The sequence below is a fragment of the Poecilia formosa genome, unplaced genomic scaffold (genome assembly GCF_000485575.1).
Source record: "Poecilia formosa unplaced genomic scaffold, Poecilia_formosa-5.1.2 Scaffold133, whole genome shotgun sequence".
In the NCBI taxonomy this organism is placed as follows: Eukaryota; Metazoa; Chordata; class Actinopteri; order Cyprinodontiformes; family Poeciliidae; genus Poecilia; species Poecilia formosa.
In genome coordinates, this window is record NW_006800072.1 from 96,126 (window position 1) to 120,530 (window position 24,405).

Consider the following 24,405-nt stretch of genomic DNA (forward strand, 5'->3'; position numbering starts at 1 on the left):
TTTGTGGTGCATCTCTGACCTAAAGCCATAATTAACACTGGAAGCAAAGGGGAGCTGCCTTAGAATAAGAACAGGAGATGTGACATATGTTGTTTGGTTCATAAATACTTAAATCCTCCTTTATTTTTTTGTACAAAACTCATCAATTTAAAAACATCTGATTATAACTGTACTGTTATAATACTGCAACACTTTAATTAAAACGGATATTTGATTAACATGGAACTCTATTTTTATGGCCTTTTTTTACTGTTTTTAAAGTCATTCAGTTCCCTAATTTTTATGCTTTTTGAAGAAGGGGTAACTTTCCAGCTGGAAAATGTCTAGATAGTGACGCAATCACCGATCAGCAGGGGAGCTCTAAAGGGCTCGATTTGGCAGCCTGTCATATACTGTGTTGCTTATATGCTCCATCAAAGGATTCTGGCCTTAAGAGACTCATTTCTCATCTCCATGGTCTATCTGCATTAAAATTGTACAAATTTAAATTGTTTGGAGCATGTTTCACTGGAGATGTGTGTGTGTAACACATACTAACTGTGGGGACTAACTGCTCTTTATGGGCCTCAAAGCCCAGGCCCTTTAAGAAGAAGTGCTGTTTTTGGGTCATGGTATAAGTGTAAAAGGAGTTAAGGTTAGGTTTGGGGTTGGGTGTGTTACAGATGATAGGTAGGTGTAGGTTAAGGGTCAGGTAGGCTCTAGAAATAAATGACAATGAATGGAAGTCGATTCAAAGTCGATCTGAAGACAGAAATTAATTCTGTGTGGGTTTTTGTAAAATCTGCATAAATTCCAAAGCTGAAAGAGGGCATAATATTACCTCCCTTTGGACTTGTAAGCAAATTTGAATTAACTTCTTACAATAAAGAAAATTATCAAAATTCTGTAAGAAATTTATGAAACATTGCCCAATACCATATCTATATATTTTTTTCGTCCTTCACAACAATAAATAAAATGCACACAATAGTCCCAAACCAAAACAATTTTGCAAATTCCAAAACAGATGAAACATTAGCATCCACAGAAATCTGGCCATGCATGGGGAGGTCATGCTTCTCCTCACTAAAGGTCACTGCCAAGATTTGTTATTAGCAACATCTCCATGCAGTTCTCCAAAGCAATTTTTACAACCGAACATAAAGATGTAGGTTAACATTTTTTTCAGGAAAATCTGTTTAACTGCACTATAAGTAATCAGCTTAAAGACGAGACATTACTGCAATGGATAGATAAAATTTGTGAATATATAAATTACTGCTGTTACTGAATGCCAAAATGGCTAAATTCTATAAATAAATGAAATGTTATATGATTATTAATATGTATTAAAAACATTTAATTTAATGGTACTCTTTACGAGTGCAACGTAAATGAAATGTCCCTTTGTCCTTTTTAAAGAGACCCTAATATCTGAAAAGTTAACCTGCATCACCAGTTTAGTTCAGATCATTCATGTTAGCTTGAATAATATTTGTCCCACCTACAAACCTAGATTAATAAGGTCAATAGAATAATTAATAATGTACCTCTGCATGGGAATATGAACTAATTGAATGGATAAATAATGTATTTTACAAGTCATGTGTCTATGCATTTCAAATTTTAGATAAGAATATATACGTAATATCCTTAGCATGTTTAGCTCTCGATAGATTTTAGCCCGATATTAATATCCCTGTTCGACTAAGTTCACAAGTAGTTGTGAGATTTATTGCATAGCAAGACCTCAAGTAATCTTTGGCTCATTTCAATTCACTGAGAAAAGGAGATAAGGGATTTAATGTGCTTTTACTAATCTTGTCACTGTGATTATGGCTCCAGGACGCAGCTGAAGCTGGATCAGCCATTTATGCACAAAGCTTTGTACCATTGTTTGCTCCACAATGCTTGGCAGTGCATGTATCTTTCAGCAGTGTTGCTGAGAAAGATCTGCCTGACTTGTGGTAACAGCGGCAATACTCACAGCTGATCTGATTGTAGTGCAGGAGCGCACACTTTCATCTGTAATGTGGGGAAAAAAAATCATGTAGCTGGAGTTGTTATCCTGGAGATGGATCCTGACAGCCAACATAGGCTCTGCATGCTGTCGAACACACCTTGCTCTCGCTGCTGTTGTTGTTTCTTTGGCTCTTTGTTTTCCCTTTTTCTTCCTCCAACTGTCTTGATACCCCACACTTCATTCCTGCAGTCTTTTGTTGTTTTATATTTTCCTTCTCTTTTCTGTAAATCCTTCCACCAGCTTTCTTGTCATCCTTTCCAACCATTTATCTCCCACTCCTTCCTCGCTTCGCTTTGGCTTCATTTTCTCTTCTTTCTCACCTTTCATCCTAATTCAATACCTTTCACTCTTTTTACACCCTTTATCGCCATCTTTCTTACACTTTTATCCCCTCGTCCATCTTTTTCTTACATTATCAGTTTCTTCATCCAGCCAGCTTTGAGAGCCACATGCACTCCCTCTTTCCCTGATCTTGAGAAGATAGCTGATCCCACTGATGCTATTTTAAGCCTGTCATGCATACGCGTCCTCCTCTTCCCTACCATGGAAAACTGGCAGCCACAAAGAGAGACATGAAACGCACATTCTTCCCTCACAACCAGCTCTTCTCCTCCCGATTGAGACTTTGAAATCTGTATAATTAACCATATTGTCCAGGGATAAGCTAGCCTGGCAGCAGATTGCTCTCCATATGCTGATACTAAAAAGATGATTTAATGGCCTTGAAGATTTGGTCTGAGGGCTTGGAAAAGGTAAAAGGCATGCATTTATTAACATTGTATCTCATGTCATTCATCGTTTAGAAAAGGTCAACCTAATTCCTGATCTATTCTCATTTCCAGATTATTGTTTCATATCCCAGTGGGCAATGTTTGAAAAAAAAAAAAATAAAATAAAAAAAATAAAAATAAGTACAGATGTAAGGCATCATCTGCATGGACAATAGGTAATTTGCTTTTTTTTTTTTTTTAATGACAATTTGGGCAGAGGGACATTTTGAAATACCTGAAGTTGTTCAAGGCCAATTTTTAAGATAGTTTGGAGAAAAACTGATTATTGATGATAAGATCAACAAGTTAGAAAATGTATCTGTGGTCTTCCAATTATCTGAGTTTGGGTCAAGGCTTAGCTATTCCAGGGGGAGACCAGACTAATTCTGGAGATTGCCAAGGCATTCTTAATACAGAAGGTGCATATAATCATAAGCGAGTTCTGAGTGTGTCCTGAGATCTTTCCCTTGTCACAAACCCAGGAAACCCCTCCAGAGAGATGCCAACGAAGCGTCTTCATCAGGTGGTGCAACTTCTTCAGCTTATTCCTTTTAATAAGGAGGGGCAACATATCTATTCCAGGTTTCCACCGTTTGTTGAAGCAGCTCACTCTATCTCTAGGACTGAGTCCAGTTGTAGATAAGGTCCCAGTCTGTCTGGGACCTTATCTACAACCATTTGCCCCTTCATCCAACCATCACTCACAAAGAAGACACCAACCTACCTAAATTCCTCTGCTTCAGGCAGAATTTGACCTCTGATCTTGACAAAGCAGTTTATCTCTTGTCAGGTTGAAAATTATGAAATATTCATTCCCTGTAAAAAATGAAACATTTCCTCTTTTCACAGCACTGAAATTTAGCCTACAAAGTGAAACTGGGCCTTCTGTTGAGTAGTTGCTAAATTTACTGAACCCTAAGTGACAGACCAGTACAACAAAACATGAGACACAGCTTTATTGGTTGGAAAGAAAAATACAGTAAATACCATTGAGAAAATTCTGCAGTTATTGAAAATACTAAAAAAGTATATTGATTATTATGTGCATGATAAATCATAATATTTCCTCACCTGACTGTTGTGAGCATGCCTAATCTTCTGTGGCAAATTCATGGTGCTTCATTAGTGACGTCATATCTGTGAATTGAGAGGCGCATAAGGAGCAACTTCTGTTAGCAGCAGTTGTATTTTGTCCATGACATCTGATCATACGAATCTCCGCAGCTTGATCAGAAACATTTGGTTGTTATGAAGACTTCGTGACCTGCAGGTTACCCCTCTGCACTTTTCTGTAGATGGCGTCACACTGTGCAAACATCAACCATCAAAACACAAATTTTGTCATGAAAGAACATTTCTGGTCATAAAATTTAATTGGTGCATGGTCATTCAGTTTGATAGCAAAATTGATCTCAACCAAGGATGATGTGACAAATATCACATTGTGTCCAAAACTTTCTCAGAAAATTGTGCAGTGTAACAGTAATGTTATTTTTGACTGATTTCGCTCAACAATGAGGACATCTATCACTGTTTTTTTTCCTCCTCTCCATTTTTTCAACATGTGATCCTAAAAATAAACACATTAGCTCCCGTAAATTGCTATCTATTTGTCGTTGGACTAATGAGTCTGTCGTACCTTTCTGACATGACAGTGGAGCAGCAGTTAATCATGCATTCTGACAGGAGTTATTGTCATATTGAACTTGCACAGTGTGATTTGTTCAAGCCCTGTACATGTTTTTACATGGTGGAGTATGTTTCAGGCTTATTTGTGGGATTTCTTACATCTTATAGCTTCCTGTATCATCTGCATGTTGGTAAGATGTTTTTTTGTTGTTGTTGTTGTTTTGAAATATTTTTTGTGGCCTTTATTTAACTTTAATCTGACAGGAAGTGGGCAGAAAGAGAAAGGGAGAAAGACAAGCAACAAAGGAATCGAGCATGGGAGCTGAACTGGGGATGGTGGTGTTGAGGTCTGTAGGCTCTGAATGCTGGGCGCCCGCTCTAATCACTGCACCACCTGACGCCCCAGCAAGATGGTTTTCATCCAGCCCAGTTATAAGTAGGATTTTTATTGTTCTGATTACAGATATAAGGAGGTTGGAAAAGTGTTTGTTTCCTTGTTGCCGTTTCCTGAGGACCAAAATACATGTGCCACTTTTGAATGAAGCATTCCTCCCTCTACTCCTCATTTTTAAGACTGGCCAAGAGAAATGAGAAACTGTTACTTTATATTAATATTCTAAGAAGACAGGATGTCTTGGTTTACTAATTGTTACCTAAAAATATTTAAATATAAAACATTCCCTGAATTGAATATTTTAACCTGAAATGTTAGTGTTGATAAACATTATAGCACTAGTAACTGTGCTAAAAAAACAAAAACAAAACTCTTTCCAAATAAACTCTAATTAATTTTTCTAAATTGTTTTTTGCATGATTGCTCCACTACAATAAACAGGATTTTAATTAGTACATATATATTCATGATAAGAAAAGACAAGCATTACTAATTAGTAGCTGTATAGTTCATCTTGTTTATTGGTTGTACTCATACATTTTCAAAATGACAGCTTTTTTTCTAAAGACTTTCAAATGAATTGTACTGTCTATAAAGGCAGACATAGCAACAGAACAGAACACCTTAAATACAGAGCAACTCTCAGCACAGATGTCAGACTCTTTGAAATTCAGTTGTACTGTGGTGAATTACTTTTATCCACAGTTCAAAGGAAAAAATAAAGATTTTTAAAGACAGGGTTATGAAATGCTACAGTTAGCAAATAATGTTTAGAAGTTCTATGATGATTTGCAGTGTATCAAGTTTCTATTAACATCAAGCTTGCCATGAGAGTTGCTTTGTTTTGCAGGAGTTCAGTCATGTTGCAGAGTTGTTTTATTAAGAACTTTATACACCAGTGGAGGAACAGCAACAATCGACACATTTGTGCTTATCTTTTTTTTTAAATGTTCTCTTTTCTGTCAAATATTCGTTTGTCACATACTCATTTCACAAGAACAGACTAATTTAAATCTGTCATAAGTTTATACCAACATGCTCACAATGTTTTGTTGCTTTTTTTTTCTTTTTGTAATGTGTGTCACATCAACATACATCAAAACACGCCCTTTTGCTTCAAACACACGACTCCAGGTCTGCCATTGTGATGTTGGAATATTATGACTTGTTTTTGTGGCTGGCAGGGTCGTCAAAGGCAGCATAAAAAAAGCAAGAGGTTCAGTCATGTGCTTGGGTTTCATTTAAAGGCCATGGCCATAACTTTAGGGGAGGAAATCAGTTTGAGACATAAAAAAGTACTGCAAAATCACACAAACTGGCAAACTTTACATTGGTCCAGGTTCTCCTCATTTTCAAACATCACATTTGTCCTAAGACATAAATTGCACACATGATTTACTAATTACATTAATCAGCATAATTTGAAGCAGAAAGAACCTCATATCATATCAACTCATGCGCTCAAAATGTTAGAAGATAAATATGAGTTGGGTCTGTGCTGATGTGCTGGACATGGATGCAACTCTTTGCTTTCAAATACTTCCCTGTTTGTGTGTTGTAGATTATTCTATACATTGTGCAAAAACAGCCGTAGACAAATCTAGAAGGCCACCAGGTGTCAAACGTTTGTCTAAATTTTCAATCATTCGTATGTTTACAAATGACTTTTACTTTCAGCTGCATGGATGACCTTGTTTCTAGAATGTATCAAAGCAAAACAAAAGAAAAGAAGAAGCAGCAGACAGAGTCAAGCAAACAGATCCTGGTAGCAGCTTATATTTTCTGTTAAACATGGACTGAAAATGAACTGTGCAAGAAAACCAAATGCTACTTTACAGTTTTATGGAGCCTTGCAAAACTATCAAAACACCTTGATGTTTTTCCACATTCCATCAGGAGACAACTGCAAAAATTAATACATTTGTATGTAGAAAAGTAGTGTTTAACTTTGAATGAGAAGGAACATAGTACATGACTTTCAAAACTTAAACATTTTTTAACTCTGAACAGTGTGGCATGCACCTGAATTCTGCTAACTCCTTCCTTATTAAACATTTGTTACAATCAGCTTTAAACATTTAGAAACTGAAATAATTATCCATTTTCTTGACAGCTGAAGCTTAGTCACACTGAATGGAAAGTGTTTGTGAGCATTACTTTTAAAGTTTTACCAAACAATTCTCATTTACATTTAGATTTATCCCAAAATTACGCCACCAATTATATGTTAAACATGGTGTGTTCAGAGAATTTTTCTTCCACCACACATAGTGTTTCCCAAAGTCTTGCAGGTAGTCTGCATCACCTGGGTTGTGAGTGCCTGCTCCTCCTCCAGAGTTACTATGAGCCTCTTTGCTGCTTCTGTGATCCATGCTCTCTTTGCAAGGCCTCTGAGTTGAAATGGATGCCTTGATAGGTTTGCAGATTTGTCATGCTCTCCATTTTTTGATGTTAATTTCAACTTGGCTTCATGTTGAAAGGTTGGGTTATAATTTTATAACCTAACCGTGCTTTAAAATTCTCTATAGCTTATCCCTGACCTATCTGATGTGTCAATTGGTCGTCATAATGTTGTTTGTGCACTAACGACCTACAAAAAACCTTTGAGGCTTTCAAAAAAAAAAAAGCTCCATTTATACTGAGACGAAATAATATATCAGACTCTAATCACTAATTAAATAATTTGTGAAGGAGTTTTATCCAGGGATATTGGAGTAGGGTACCGAATACATATTCACACAACACTTTTCAGATTTTTATTTGTCATAGTGTATTATTTTACAATGATACACTATTCTGTGCAAGTAAACATAAATAAATAAGTACATGTAAGTACTTATTTGCAAAAAATCTGAAAAAAATGTACAAGGGGTATTAATATTTTCCAAAACTCCATATGAGCTAAAAGCTGTGCAACCAGACAGTCAGGGATCTCTCCATATAATGTAATGTGTGTTTGAACCTTTATGCTTATCAGAAATGTGAATTCAAGCATTAAACAATATTGATTGAAGTTCAGGTAACAGAAGATTGAACTAAAATTAAGTTGTTTTTAATCCCATTATCAAATAATTGATCCTGAATAATTTTTCAGTTGTGCTTCAGAACAAACTAACTAAAATATATGTTCACCCTTTGAATTATTGAAACCACATGTTTAATGTCAGCTGGCATGTGACATAAAATGAGTCATATTGAGCACATGTTTTATTTTATAGTTCTATGAGCTTACAGAGAGTTTCAAAGGTATTCAGAGGAACAATGTCAAAAAAAGTGTTCCTTGACACTGTATTCAATATTGCTGACAACTCTGGGCCTTAGGAGAAGAAATTTGATCCTTTTTCCTTCCCTTCTGTCTTGTACAAGTACATACTGATCAAAAAAATTAAGTTGTTTTTTCAAAAGGCCCTACATAATATGTACTCTGCTGTGGAAAAAACATGTGGATGCTAACAACATGAAATAGGCTCAACGTATTGAATTTTAGCTTTACATTACTGTTTCATTTCATGCAGAAAGTAGAAACATGATTATTGAGTGTATTGAGTAGTCACAAGAACTCAACAAAATTACTCATTTTATCCTTGTTGGTTTTGAGTAGACTTGGTTGTTGTTATTCTTTTGTGCAGTCGGTTTTTCATTATTATTTTTCCCTGAAAATGCACTTTTATTGCATTCCAACTTTACTGAAAAGGTTTTTCCATGCAGTTATGGCTGCATAATCCATGGCTGATGCTTTGGACTAAAATATAGAAGACCTACTGATAAATCATTGTAAAACGCGTTCAGCACCATACAATTTCTTGATCTATTCCTGTCCAGCTTGCATTTACAAGTTTCAATTTTAAACAACCTTTTAGCCAATTATCCTTTTAGAACAACTCAACTTACAGAAAATTTGATTGTTGAAATATTTTAGTGATATTTGACTTTTTCTGCAGCATTCGGAGGCAAAAATGCTGACTGTTCCCTTTAATACTGTTGTCCTAAATGAAATTACAAAAAAATTTGTTGAAATTTACATATATGTAATTTATTTTCTTTCACCTGTGATGGCCAAGTATTACATGCCAAAACAAAGAGCGGCATACACATTTTAAGCGGATCACTGAGATAACAGAGCAGCAGCGCGTCACGGATCTACATGTTTTATATACAGAGTATATTACATTGTTCTACTTGAATATGATTTATTGTGCTTATTTACATATGATATGTAGCCCAGATGAAAAGAATTGGTCTTAGAACAAAAATGATAAAATACATGAAAGTAAAACTGAAATATTCTGGAAACATAGAAAAATAAGCCCTATTATACCTCGCATTTAACATGAGGAGAATGGCTGTTTCTCATTTGGAACCTACTGCAACACGTTTCCTGAGCCCTACTATAAATTACTATAAATCTGAGCTGATAAATGGGCATCTGTGAATAATAGCTCTCTGTAAACTCTCACATTAAATGCATTTTGTGGCCAGTATGACAACATTTCAGTAATTATATTGAAATAAAAGTTCTTCGGATATAAAAATAACTATAGTAATAAAGCATTTGTAGGGGCATTTTTTAAATAAACCTATATATAAACCAATGTATTTAGTAAGTTTGTTATATTTGTTTTAATAATATGTGCTTTGAAATAATAAAAGAATAACTAAAATTTTTAATAATTTCAAAACCCAAACCATTTCAACTTTAAGAATATTAAAGTTCAGATAAAATCCTTTATGTCAGATTTCTATTAGTTCTTTTCCAAATATATTGCTGTTCTTTGAAGATTTTTTCTTTTTACTTACACACAAGGCAGATACCTTAAGGACACCCTGGATATCCTCCAACAGACACAACATTTAGTCATTTTTATGTCATTATAGGAGCCTTTCTCTGAGTGCTTCATTCTTTTTTCATGCACAGTTAGCTGGGGACCAACAGTGTTTCGTTTCATTGTTGTTCTCACTGTTTAATATTAAGTGTATTGCTTTTGTCTAGGGATTTCTTGATTGACATTTTTCGGTCACAGATTTCGATTCTATTTATTTAACATTAAGCATTTGCGGATGTCTGCATTTTCTATAAAGCACAAATTTCCACACTTTCTCTCAGTGTAATAATGCTTAATGATCATGTCATCTGATTGACCAATTCCTCTGGAGTCCTACAGCTGTCTGACGTCTTTTAAAGGACAAACTAACCTCCTCTCAGTAGCTTCTGTTACTATGTTATCCTGTGCAAGATGTTTCTAAATATTATTAAGTTCATGTGTGTGAAAGGGAACGACAAAATACTTCTGAGAAAATAACATATCAAGAGTTAACTGCAGCCAATTACTTTAATGCAATCATTCAAAAATCTGAATATTGGGGCATACCCTCTATGTTCTTTAGATGAAACGTCTCTTCAGATGACCCACCAAGTGAAATGTACTCTGGCAAAAAGAAAATAATTAGTTTGACAAAGACTCTTTTTTTAAATAAATGCAAAAACTTTTACCAACTGATTGTCATCCATTTTAAACCACGTAATTCAAATTGGACTTTAGTGTTTTCCATTATAATTCCAATAAAAAGGTGAAGTAACTTTATTTATCTAGTATGGTAGCAGTTTTTTTTAAAGATCACTGCTGTCCTAGTTTCTGTAGCTGCTTTGCAATACATTCCCTCGCTTCTACTAACTTAAATACAAGAGTAATGGCTAACCTTTAATGAATCACGAGTTGTATCTTTTTGTTAGAAACCCAAAGACTTCATTAGTAACTGTAAACAAGAACTACATATATCAGCTCTTTCATCAGACCGATCATCAATAACTATTGATTAGCTTGTCAACAGTAAGTGTGGAAAGCCTCGAACCATGTTGGCAGAGTTAGAAAACACCACTAGTACAGCCTTTTCTGTCTGTACAGTACTGTCAAACCAAGTGAGGCTTTAATTATACCATGATTTATTGTTCAGTATGAGTAAGGCGGAAAAAAATTAGATTTTTTTTTTGTTTATGTGAATATACTGTGATGACTGTGATCAAAGTGTTGGAGTTTTACTCAGTTCCACCAAACCTTCGCTTTTTCTCTTTCCCTCACAACTTACTGTTGATCTACATCCAGGCAGCTTTGTAAAAATTAGAGCAATGTGCTGCTGCTTGGTGCTCTTGGGGCACATTTGCAACATAACCTGCCTCTAAGAAGGGGAATTAATTTATATGCTGATGAAATTGTGCGTCCTTCTGGCTCAAGAGTCTCCAAATGTTACCTAAAAGTAAAGTAATCAGCCCAGCTGTTTGTGCCACTGTGGCAGCAGAGATCTCAGGGAGTATTTATGGTGAGAGCTCTGTTGGAACTGCATGAATTATTGATGAGTCCCGATGCAGATTTATCTTTGACCTCCAGGCCACCTGGGTACAAACACACACGTACACACCACCGCACTCATACAATCACGCAGTAAATCAGTGTTTGTCTTTGTTGGATCAGAAATGTTGCTTTGTAATTTTTTCAGTCAAAAGGACGGCTGATTACAGTCCGTGCAATCCATTAGCCATCAGTAACACCAGGTGCAACCAGTAATGATTTCAGCTGTTTGATCAGTTAGCTCTGCTGTTTTGGTCCAACGCTGATGCAGTCTGCAAGTTACTGCACATACATACAGTATATACTTGGTCTAAACTACATATAAACACATACTGTACATACTACATTTACCAAGAGCCTTTGCAACTGCCTTTTTAGATGATTTTTTCTTTCTCTTGACTTTCAACATCCTATCAGGAAGTGTCCTCCTCAATGTTGATTTTGTTTGAAAAAATCCATGATGGAAAAACACGTAAACTGATCCGTGGCCGTGTGCTTGCTTGCTCCCTCCGTGCTTCCCTCCAAAATTCAGGCTCAAAGGCGGTACTTTCTCAGCAGGTCGGTCTGCCACACGTACTGCCTTCCAGGAAACCTCTCTGGGATCTTGATCTTGTGGAAGTCTTGAATGCATTTTTGCAGCTCCTCCTGAACCGTTGGCTTTTCTTTTACGGGCCGTTTCTTGCAGCCACTGGTGTCTCGCGAGCTGGCTGTCAGAGTGCGCAGCAAGTCACTCTTTCGTCGCTGGTCAGACTGCTGAATCATGCTAACTGGGCCTTTCTTAGGTGGCCTGTCGAGGGTCTGGACCTTGGCATGAGGATGCGACTGACGGCTGACTGGACCTCGAATGACTGTTCCCTGGGGAGAGCTGGTCTCCGACTGGCTCTCCGAGCTGGAGGTTGAAAGCTCGTTGAAAGAAGTGCCACTCTCCCCTTCGCCATCACCCTTGTGGTTCTTGCAGCAGCAGTCACATGGAGGAGAAGACCAGCGTGATGGACCACCTGTGGAGACAAGACAAGCAGAACAGGAGCTAATATTAGATTCCATGGAGAGCTTCTTTCCCCCCCACTTTTTCCTTTCTTTGTAGATCAATCTGCATGAAGAAAAAAAACTTAACAATAGGACAAAGGAAGACACAAATTATTCAGAAAGGAAAAGAAAGACAAAGTAAGAAGCCATAGGGAAGACAAAGATGAGCAGTCAGCCGGTGCCAAATAGTTATCACCTAGAACAAAGTGACATGGCATCAGGAACCACCGGCTTTCCACCGCTCTAATCCTAAAAGTGAAGAGGGCAAACATGTGACATTCTTGCATTGTTAATCCTGCATTGCACGACCCATTTACACCCACAAAGAGCTAAAAACCTTTTTAAAATTGAAAACAGAAGTTCAAAACTGATACATGTACTTGTGGAAAAGAATATGGTCCCTTAAATATGTCTTCTGTTTTTGCTTGCTTGTTTTACCTAGATGTTTAAGATAATCTCATCAATTTAATATGAGACACATATGACCAGAATAAATGCAAAAAATTGTTTTCAAATAGAAAATGTTAGTTTGACCGGCAGTGGCTCAGCAAAATGCAGTCAAGGTGGATTCATTCATTCATGCACCGGCACCCATTACACAGTGAGACAAAGAAGCTGGCTTTTATAGCTTGGGAAATTTCACCAATCATACCAAGAAAAAGGGTTTTCAAAAACAAAACAAGAAAACATTTTTTAGACAAACCTAACACAAAGCAATAAACGGTACCGTAAATATTTACATGCATGCAAATCATTCGAACTAAACTAATCTAAGGTCAACCAAAGAATAAATGTAACTTAATATAACTCCTCAGAGCATTACTCCTCTTAATTGACATGGCCATGCTCTGGGAGCTTTTCAGTAGCACCTGAAGCATTTGTCTCCCTTTGATGCTCCTCCCTGCTGAGGAGACACACCAGCAAAGCCAAACACTCAATTAGCAAACTCAAATTAAACCCAAAGAAGTCAGGAACAAACTGACACTTTCCCCCACAAAGTGAATATTTAATTTGTATCAATATGCCTAAAAAGGGTTACAAAGTCATTTCCACAAACACGGAAACATGGAATAGTGGTGAACCGTTTCAGAAGCGGTTTAGATTACTGCCTTCCATCTGTGAGGTCCCAAAAGAGTCCAGGACTCCTGTGAAACAAACCAGGCCTCACCTGCCTCGGTTAAAGACCGCTTCATGAATTATCAGCAAGAAAAAACAAAAACATCTTTATCAGTCTCAAGACTTTTTAAAAGATATTTTGTGGATTAATGTTGTGCATCACATCACATCTTCCAAAAACATAACTCAGCAGTTCAGAGACAGACAGACTAGAAGCTACTGTAAATAGTCCTTGTGTTGATCGTTGTGGCTGGTAAAGCATTTCATTTGATACATTTGTGATTTCAGTCACCGTCTTCAACATGGGAGCAGTTTATTTGTCCTCGTTGCTTTCCTAGCAAATGTTTTACGTTTTGAACAAATGCAGCCTGATTTCACTTGTGGTGTAAGGAATTCACTGATGTTCATTTACACATCTCATTTCACGGGATTTGTACACAGATTAGGATCTTGTGACCAGCACAGGTCTCTAGTAAATGTATAAGATCATATGAGGGAGGCAACAGCGAAGCCCACAGTGTTAATCAGAAATAAGCTGGGGTCTTCACAGCCCTGGCTGGGTCATCCAAACATTTCTGATCTTTTTAGAGACCTAAAGCACCCAGTGACCCCAGAAAACATCTTAACAGCAAGTCAGAGTGCCAAGCAAGAAAACATTTTGAGTTCCTCTGTTTTGATGAGATCGAGGCATCTGTCCAGCAGCTCTGGTCTCAGTCAGTAATGAAACAAAAGCACCCATCCACATATCACCAAGAGGAAACCGTCGCCTTCACTAAGATCTGCTGTAAAAGCTCTGGTCTGCCTGAAACATTCAGGCACCAGTGCAGCACCACACCTCTCACTACAGGAAGCAGCCATTCATTTTTCATGCTAACCTCCTGAATAATTGAGAATGTATCTGTTGCTGATGGACTCTTTGCTGTTTAGTGAGGGTAGATCAAAACCCTGGAGGCAAACACCCTCCATGCCCCACCCTAACCGATGATTGTAGGAGCTGCTTCACTTCATCTTTATTTCCACACATTTATGGTCTGACAGATTCTGGTTGCCATGCATCTTCTACTCATTGGGTACAATATTGGCTCATTTTTGTTTTCCCTTTATGCTAAGCATTTAAATAACTATGCAAAATAAAACTCTGCCTGCTTTTAATTTTCTTTATTCTCTGAAGCATATTTGGATTGTTAATAGCTGTGGCGCCTGCATAAAAGACAAATATTTGCTCCTCTGAGTCTTACTCAGCCACTATATCTACATTTATGAGTATAAATAGGTGGATTTTGTGGACAGCTTGACACTGGGTCCAGATCCCATATGCACACACACATTCTTACACACTGTGCCTTCTGTGTTCAAAGTAAACCTCACCCATCAAAGCCACTGACAGAAATAGAACACATCCCCTTTTTCAACCATACCAGCTCTGGATCTCCTTAATTACCATTGGCATTTACACATCTCAGCTCCTGCAGACACAAACACACATTAGTGTGCACCCATTCACACAGAGAGAGTGGTGCTTCCCAGTCTGGGGTCCGTGCCCTCCCCTTAGGGGGCGTCGATGATCACAGGGGGCGCATGAAGCTTTGATAGTTCTGAGGTTAAAACGTCACAGTGAAATTTCAATATTATAATTAAAACCTCTTATAAAATATTTGGTGATTTAATATTAGTTTTTATAAGGATAAAAAGCCTTAAAAAGCTAATTTTAGCAAAGTAGAGACTGATAATGACTCCCAAATAAACGTACAAGTATTACAATTTTAAAGCTAAAATTCTAAACATATTTTGAAACCACACCAATAAAAACACAAGTTTCAAACACTTTGTCACAGACTCTTACCAGCAAATACAAGTGGGATTGAGAGAAAATGAAGTTAGCAAAAAACCACACAGTGTTAAATGTAGTTTGGAAAGACTTTAGAAATCTGTGTAACTGCTAAGTTCAAGTCATGGTTAACAACTTTCACCCTTCTTGTGTGATTTACAAACTTTTTTCTCACCACCTCAATTTGCTAAGATAAATCTTGCTCCAAATAACAAAATTGTTTCCAGAGATATTTAGCTTATGTTTGACCCATTTCAATTTTAATATAAGCAAAAGCAGAAGTTATCCAATTCAAGTATTCCTGTAATTATTCATAAAATGCCTAAAAACTTTAAAGACGACAGAACCAGCCATCACCGTCTGATTACACTCTTTAAACAGTCTGAACAGAAGCTGATATATAAAACCAACTTCACTAGTAAACTGTGCAAAACATAACAAATAAAGACGGTGAGCTGCTCATGAACTACTTGTCAGTTTTGAGCAGCTACTTAATCAAATATTGATTTTGTGCATATTTTTGATCAATGTGAATCTCTTATCATTTGGTATCTTGTCTTTTGTGTGGCTTCACCAGTAACCAGTTTGGTTATTTTTTACACAACTGCCATTGTTTGAGTCTTTCTAAATTAGTCAATACAGAACTAATGAACTGTGAAAAAACTGCCTGAATGAGCATTTTCTGTCTTCTGTTCTTCAAACAGCAAACTATAAAGCAAATAAAAACCTGAGGTTCTGCTGGTAAAATACAACAGTGTGAATAGTTGCCTGCAACTATGTGTTAGAACTACAGCATGTAAGGAGAGTTATAATGACTGTTAGAAACTCTAAAAACAACTTAAACCTTTGTAATGACATGAGGGATTTTTGACAAACAGCAATTACACAGTTACATAAAAATATATGTACAGCAGTTGTCAAATTGACAATACTTTAACCTGTAGAAATCTTTGCACAAACTAGTTTTGCAATGGTCCCACTCTCACTTTCCTGGGATTACTTTTCCATATGTTTGTATGTTAAATATTATTTTAACGTATGTTTAATTATGTATTACTTTTACCACTATTAAAGATAGAATCTCACTTTGGCAATAGTTCATTTATCAAGACCAAACATTTCTCAACAACATATAGAGCACAACAATTTCAATACCTTAATATTGGTCAAAGAAAAACTATCACGTGTATTTCATGGAATTGCAAGTAAATAACTAGCATAACTAATCAAAGTAGCACAATATAGAACAGCTAAATAGCATGGTGGGAACAAAAACTGCCTCCCCAGCAAACACTCACCCTCTATCATGAGACCAACAAGTGGATACAAGGGGATTTAGAGCGCTGGAAGCCACTGAGATCAATAATGCAATCGGTTAGTGTAAAATTTGCAGCCCGCGCTCTTCTAAAAATGCATGACCTGTATGAAACAACGCAATCATCCAGGTCCAAGAAACAGAATTATGGCAATGAGAATCTCCTTCAAGGCCGTGTTTAGGAACACGAGTTAATTCATGTTGCTCCGAGGGGACAGTGAGTCCGCTGATCGATGAGATGCAGGCACATAACCAGTGGTTTGAAAAATGGGCCCAGTCTCTGGAGAGTCAGCTTCAAGACAATCAGCTTGTCCACATAAAATGAACCTTGTGGCAAACACTGTTATAACAAATGTCTCAAAGAGCCTTGTTCTGAGCATGAGTCTGTGTCTGTACAGTTGATATATGATTTTGTGATTACACTCTGGCACTTGGTAATTATATCTACCTCCTTCTAGTTCTTCATTTGCAATTCCATTTTAATTCACAGGTTTCCAGTGTTAAAGACTGCTAGGAAGGAGTTAGATTTGTAATTTTGACCACTTTTTATTCCCATAAAATCCTAAAGTCCATAACTAACTTATATGTAAAAAAAAAAAAGGAGGGAAAAAAACATTGTACAGCAAATGGAGAAGCTAAGCACTGATAAATAAGATGTGTGAAATAAGTGAGTGGTGTCTCCGTAATTTCACAGTAATACCCTAATTACGTTCACAAAAAAGGAGAGTTAAGTATGCGGTGTTGATGAGTCAGTCAAAGCACACCGAGTAATGGCAGTGGTGATGTTTTTTTTCTTTGCTAAATGAAGTGAAGAATGAAACTGTAAATGTGCAGATGAGCATTTTCTCAATGGGATTAACACCGAATGGTTTTGTGGTCATGCTAATGGAAAGGGAGGATGAGAAACTATAAAGTTTGTTCCTGTTGTTTTCTTTAATGTTCATATTACTTCAAAGACATTATCATTATCTTGCAGAACTAAGTTAAATGGCTGTCTTTGTAAATTAGGTACAAAGGAAACTTACTCACATGTGAAATGATACTGGAATCATATATGAAGTAAAAATATAACATAGATAGCACTAATATGACTTTAAAGTAAACATTTTCAGAAGGTATTATTTTCACCATCACCTTAAGATTTGAAAGCTCACACATCCCCAGTCTAGAATTGTGAAATACAGACACCTTTAGAAAGTGTCAACATTTACCTTGTTAGATGTTCCTTCTGCAAAGGTCAGCATTTCATATTTTATAGCGCAACATAAACTGTTCAAATTTAATTATCCCAGAGAAAACTAGTGCATTTCACATCCAAGTTGGAGGTATTTGTATAAATTGTCACTTGTTTTGCTAAACTTAGTCATTTAAATTGTAGCAAGTCCATACCTCGTTATTCACACTATTTATACAGTTTGCAATGACCATATGCAGTGCCTCCCTGTTGTTTATTTTGTCATACTGAAGAACTGAAAAAAAAAAAATAGGTTATGCAGGTCAGAAACCTGAGGAAATATAATGTACTTTATAGAACATGAAGTCTTTGAAGTGTGCATATGGCTTTTGATGTGCTCCTGTTTTGAATAGTGAGCATCTGGTTCCGGAGTGGGAAACCTACTTTGTCCTGCTGCATCAGAACAAAGTGCTTTACATTTCCACAGTCCAAGTTTTAGTGGCTTTACTGGCTCAGGTTTCAACTGCTCCTTGAAAACCGGAGCAGTAATTTGTGATGAGATTTTACATTCATCTGTTCTCAGCATTAAACTGTGCTAAAAGACAAAATGTATGTTCATAGTAATTTTACAAGTAAACCACGTAAAAATGAATTATTAGTAACCGTGTAATGCCAATAGATGTATAGAATTCTTAACATTGTGTTTTAGTTAAATTATCAAACACAGAGGCATCTGAACAAAATTACTCCTATATGGGCAATTCAGAGAGAACAATCTAACAGTGATGCTTCTGGACTGTGGAAGGAACCCAGAGTCCCTGTAAATAACCCACAAATGCTCTGGGGGAACATGCAAACCACATATAAAAAGGCCCTGGGCTGTGGACCTTTTATTGTAAAGCAACTGTTCTAACAACTGCACCTATGTGCAGCGTTAAACTAGATGTTTCTACTTTTTTCTGTCAATAAGGGCAAAAACAGGACCTAAAAGGAGAATCTTTAGTTGTTATTCAGTTTAAAGTAGAACCCTCTGGATAAAAGTTAGAATGGAAGTGAATCAAAGACATTTGTTATGAGTCTTTAACAGAGTGCTTAATCATCCAATGTGCAGAAGGAACCCATAAAAATAATAGGAAAGTAAACCTTTTATTGTACAAAAGGGGCTTGCTTTGGGATTGTTTGAACAATACTGAAAGTGGAGAAAATGTCCCTTTTGTCCCTCAAACTGAATGGTGGCTTGGATAAAAATGGGTCATTTCTAAACAACTGCTGCTACACATTTGGTAACAGAATATTTTTCTAAAACAAGAAGGTGAATTATGCAGCTTACATCATTAGAGCCTTTGGGTTTGTGGATTTCTACTTATAGATCTGCCACAGGTCATGTCAATGTGTTGTTGGCATGCTCTAATGTGAGAACATGATCAAGCTTGACTTCAGGGTTGAATACATGCATGTGTGAGTGTTTGTTTAATCATGGATGATAATATTTGTATGTGCACGCAGACACATGCCAAATGGTAGAGTGTTATGGGTCGGTTTGTGCTTTTCTGTAAGTCTGCCTTTTTCCACATATTTTGTGCATTACCAGTGTGTCTGTGTGCAGATGTGTTTGAAAGCAGATTCTGCACGCCTTTTGTTCTGCATCCCAGAGCAAGTGACAACGAGGTTTGGAACTATTATCTGTTATGTTGTGCAGAAAGAGGAATTCTGGTGTCAGGTGGCGTCTCCATTCGTGTCATCAGAGGTGCCAGACTGTCGGCCATGCCTCTGGTATGCATCATTCAGCGTGCACTTTCTTCCTCTGAGCGTGTCTATCCGAGATGCGTGACATGTGCAGAAGTGGAGTTGTGTGGTCTCTGACTTGTCTTTTTCAGGCAGGTGGGCAGAAGGTCTGATTGAAGTCTAATGAGTGTCACATGCTATTAGACACACACATAAACCCACCACAGCTCCCGACAGCAGCTACAGGCACTGATGTATTGATCTCAGCAGGAACCTCTACAACTCTTGTCAGCTCTGGACAGCAAAGCTAATTCACACCACACTCTCAAGATAATGAAATAAATAAACTCAACAACACACAAAGTCAAAGCTAATCCTATGTACTGTAATGAATTTATCATGCTCTCTCATTAGGAATTAGTTGGTCTGCTTGTTTTCTAAAAGGAGCAGCTGCACAGCATAAAACATATCCTTTGAACAGCTTATTTATTTTGGGGATCAAGCTGAATGAAAGCAGTGTAACAATTATACAAACACTGCATAATCAAAACTAAAGTTTGCAGTACAATAAAAAAAGAATCCACATCTTTCTTGCATTTTGTTACTTTCTCCTCCTGTATGACTTGGGATAAACAGGTTGTACTACTTTGTCTCTGACCTGACTAATGTATCCTTTGGTCTGTCAGGCTGGTTCTTCAATAAAGTTCACAGCAAAACCTCTGATACATAATTTACCAAAAACAATCCCGTCTTTGTCCCTTTCTCTTCTTACTTTGTGTTTGACAGAATGGTTTGTCTGAATATTTGTTTATTTATTCTACACTCCATTGTGCTTTAGCTGGATTTCCTAAACCTGTTAAATTGTTAGCTGTAAAAACGAAACCATGATAAATATTTTAAAAGTATTGAGCAACATCATTCCACATTGTTTCATCATTTGTAAGACACAGTAAACATCTGGATTAGATTTTCTCATTTCCATTCGTAAAGGGCAGACAGTTTGACAAATTAATGCAACAGATCCAGAAGCTGACAGGAACTAAAGGATTTGACAAGCTTCTCCCTGTCTGAGCGCAGCCTCTGTTTAGATGTCAGCAACAAGAACTACAAGAATTTATCCTATTTTTGAGTCAGCCACTTTTCTTACACAATTTGTGGCTTGACTCACAAACCTGTTTATCTGATTTGTGCTTGCCACTGCTTTTATTATCAGCCCTGCATTGATCGGCCTATAGACACCAAGGCAAAATCAAATAATAAATCTTGGCTGCTTACATCTACAAACGGTTCTGAAGGACCCTCAAGCGCAGTTGAATGGAGAGTTGACCAGACTGGGAACTATGAAGTTACTCATTGAAGCTGTGGGAAACATGAACATTTAAATGTCAGATATCAACAATGTATGAGCTGATGGAGCACATAATTGAGGATAAAGGCTACTTTAAAATGCCTTCACTAACTCAAGTGGAATCATTCAACTTTGCTTGACCCAGAATACTGAACGGTAAATCAAAACAGACTCAAATATTAACTCTATCATGTTGGTTTGTTCTAGGAATTTTTTTTTCCTTTTTACATTGAGTTGCAGGGGAAATAAGGGTTCCACTGGAAATGTTTTCTTACTTAAGGAAAAGCTCAGAAAACCTCGTCTGCTTTTTTCAACCTTTCTCTTCCTCCTGCAGTGCTTCTCCTCTCTGCTCTGCCTGTATTGATAGGTTGGAACATTAGTGCCTCTGTATGGACGATTGCCCTCTGATTGATTTCTGTCATACAGCCTTTCTGCACTCGGAGGCTGTTCAGTGGAGATAAATGATCTTGGCACAACAAAATCTCAACTCTGCCGTCTGGGTCTGTGTCCCTTCTCAGTTTCCTACATCTTTTTTTTTCTGTATTTTTTTCTTCCAAGATATTTCTATTTTAAATGTTTCTGTAGCCTCAGAGAACCTTTTTCTGGTTTCAATGGCTATCCAAAGTCACAATGTAATGTCTACTGAGGATTTTAAAAGCAGGTCGGTAATAAAAAATAAAACCTCAGGCAAATTACCAGCAATCACTATGAATGGGTAAATATCATGACTGTCAGATGTCTAAGAATGCCTCCCACACTAACATCCCATACAGACTATTGATCATAAAATGTATAAATACATAAGAATCCCATAAAGATGCACATACAAGTTTCAATGAGTAATTTTTGAAAACCTTTAGTTTGTGAGAACAGCAAAAGCTGGAACTTGATGTTTTTTTAATTCTTTCATATAAACAATTCAAAGAAAGACAACATTAAATGTGTATTTCAAATTCTAAGACAGCCCTAAGCCACTGCTGTTGAATTATTTTTGAATGTTAATTATCTAAATCACCTGGAGTTATTCCACCAAAGCACCAAGCATTTACAAAGCGCTCCACAATTCAAATTCATCTACACTTTTGACATCAGATGAAGGATTCAGTTAACTGCTAATCAGTCTTTTCAATCTGTTCTGTTCTTATGCAAATATGTTTGACCCTATATGTATTCTACAATACTTAATCAGACTGTGTGGATTTTTAATTTGACGATAAATCTATTTAACAATTATGTGACAAAGTGGAATGAATTAAAAATAAATCTAATTGGACTACGACTACACATAACTATAAATAAATAAAACAATTTTTCCAATTTTATATAAACACCAGAAATTAATTTAGATATGAACTGATGCTGCCTGAACAGAATAGCCACATATTGATAATTTATAAACAGCTTTCTGTATTATGTATCAGTGTCTAACGATTCACAACAAATTTACTTGTGCTGAATAAGTTTCAGCAAAATAATATTGGGGAATTTTTCAACACAGATTTTATGAACGTGCTCGTGTCAATTCAGCTCCACTGTATGCCAGGCATCTTTGCTTTTGCAATAACGGCTGCACATTTTGAAAGCACACCTACGCCTGTGAGCTTTCTGAATTAAAATCTATGATATTTAAGAAAAAATTGGATCCATAAAACTTGGTTTATGGTTTATGGTAGCTAAAATGTGAGAGCAGCTAAACATTTTGGGTTTGATCAGCATGCTCAATCTTTAGTTACTTTGGACAGCTGTACAGTGTTAAATTAACTATTTTTTAAATTTGAAATGGATATGTGGTAATCTTTAAGATGACAGTGACAGTATGGTCCTCCCAGTGTCACATCGTTCTGTCGCAAAATCATTGGTAAAATAGGAAAATGACACTTTTCCTGTACTCTGATTTCCTAATAGGAAAAAATCTACTTTCTGGGTCAGGATCTGTATGAGCATAACGAAATGGATTCTATTTTAGCTCAGAAACTCAAAAACAGACCGAGGGCACAGGGAAGATCTAAGGTATGTGTCAGCTCTAGTTTTTCACAGAGAAACAAAAAGAGGAATCTCATCTATGTTTGATTTCCTCTCACATTTCCCTGCTACTAAGTCACATAATTTGTACAAAGTTTTTGACAAAATTTTACTCTCAAATGACGTGCCACTTTTTGAAAACTGGTTAAATCACATCAATGAAGTGATTTCTGTCTACATTTATTTGCTTCCAGAAGAGGTCAAGAGAGTATTAATTAAATCTGGCAGTGATTCAGTATCTTGTCCAAGGACACTTCACCATGACAGATACTGGTCAAATCATGTGTCTGCTTTACATCTCTCCTGTCTACTATTTAGCTTTGAGAAGATTAGCTTGGTTGGTCAGCTATTGATTAAACTGTCTGTGTTCCTGGAGTTCTGGGCAAAGATGTCAGTTTCCAAATAGAAATGCTCCTTTTTCAGAATGCAACGGGGTGTTTCCTCCTATCGGCATCTTTTTGGTTAGAACAATATTTGCAAGCTTGGCATAATAGATAACAAGAATGAAGAATTACTCCGCCTCCTTCACACTCATTTTTCTTCTCGCCTGTCTTTCTTGCATTGCTAAATTATTAGTCTCTTGCACAGCAGTGTAAAATGATGCATTTGTGTGTTGAGCTTCATAAAACAATCTGTTCTTATCTGCCAGCATTTTCTCTCTTCTGCATGTTTTTGTAGTGTTTTTCATGGCTGTATCACATTGTGTTGTATTGTTTATCTGGTTGAATGACATTTTCTTCATCCTCAAATACAGGTGTTGCACATTGTTTCAGAGCAACGCTACATTATAGAAAAGTACCTTACATAGATATTTTTTCCTTCTTTCAATTCTATCCTTCCCTCTGAATATCACTTCCTCCTGTCAATTCGTGCTTTAGAACATCAGCAAACTCCTTCATCAATTAAAGCTTTATGTTTTTGCATATGCACAATCAGTGGCGCAAAAAGGGGGTATGCAGCGCATGCAACACATAGGGGCGCAGCACCGGAGGGGGCGGCGCGCCGATTACGTTTTCCCATACACTTCAGGGTGCCTTACGCTCCTTCACCTCGAGCACGTTACGAGGTAAATGTAGAGAGTTTTACCCTTCACGTAACGAGCGTATGATTTCCTCACTCCTTCAACCTTCCTTCTGGGGAGAGGAGGAAGGGGGGGCACCGACTTATGTTTTCGCATCCACCTGAATAATGTGTAGTTGCGCCACTGCTCACACACATCGTTCAACCAGACAGCTATTTGGGGGAGGGGGGGCGTGGCAGAAATAGTTTGGGAACCACTGGTCTAAGTAATCGTGCGGTGTCTATATTTCAGTGGAATGATTTTTTGTAATAAAATGTTAATTTTTGGGTATTGGAAATATAAATCAGATTAGAGTGTTAGGTTAAAATAAAAGAGGCTTTTTGGGTGAGACATGCTGACCGTTGAGAAGCAGAGTAAAAACATTAAAAAGAAGAAGTGTGCCAAGAGACTAATCTTAAGAGACTGGAGGTCCTCTGTTCCTCCTTCCTTCCACCTGAGGATTACGGACATGATGTCCATGATACAGATGGAGAGACTTTGGAAAGGCTCTAAAGACACTTTCTCATGTGACTTGACTGGAATCCCTTTTTGGAACACTTTTCAAAGACTGGTCTCTCCCCTCGATCACCCTCTAGTGCAGTGGTTCCCAAACTTTTTCTCCTGGGCCCCCCCAGTGGTTTCCAAACTATTT

At 37.0% G+C, this 24,405-nt stretch overlaps 1 protein-coding gene across 1 annotated transcript in view; it reads right to left on the reverse strand.

The window, feature by feature from the left end:
- Positions 1–5,292: 5,292 nt before the first annotated feature.
- kctd16b (potassium channel tetramerization domain containing 16b) overlaps positions 5,293–24,405 on the reverse strand; it is a 93,564-nt gene continuing 74,451 nt past the window's right edge. Inside the window, exon 2 of the mRNA XM_007562014.2 lies at positions 5,293–12,137. Within this exon, the coding sequence (XP_007562076.1) occupies positions 11,674–12,137 (464 nt within the window). The 3' untranslated portion in view covers positions 5,293–11,673. The remainder of the gene's footprint in view (positions 12,138–24,405) is intronic.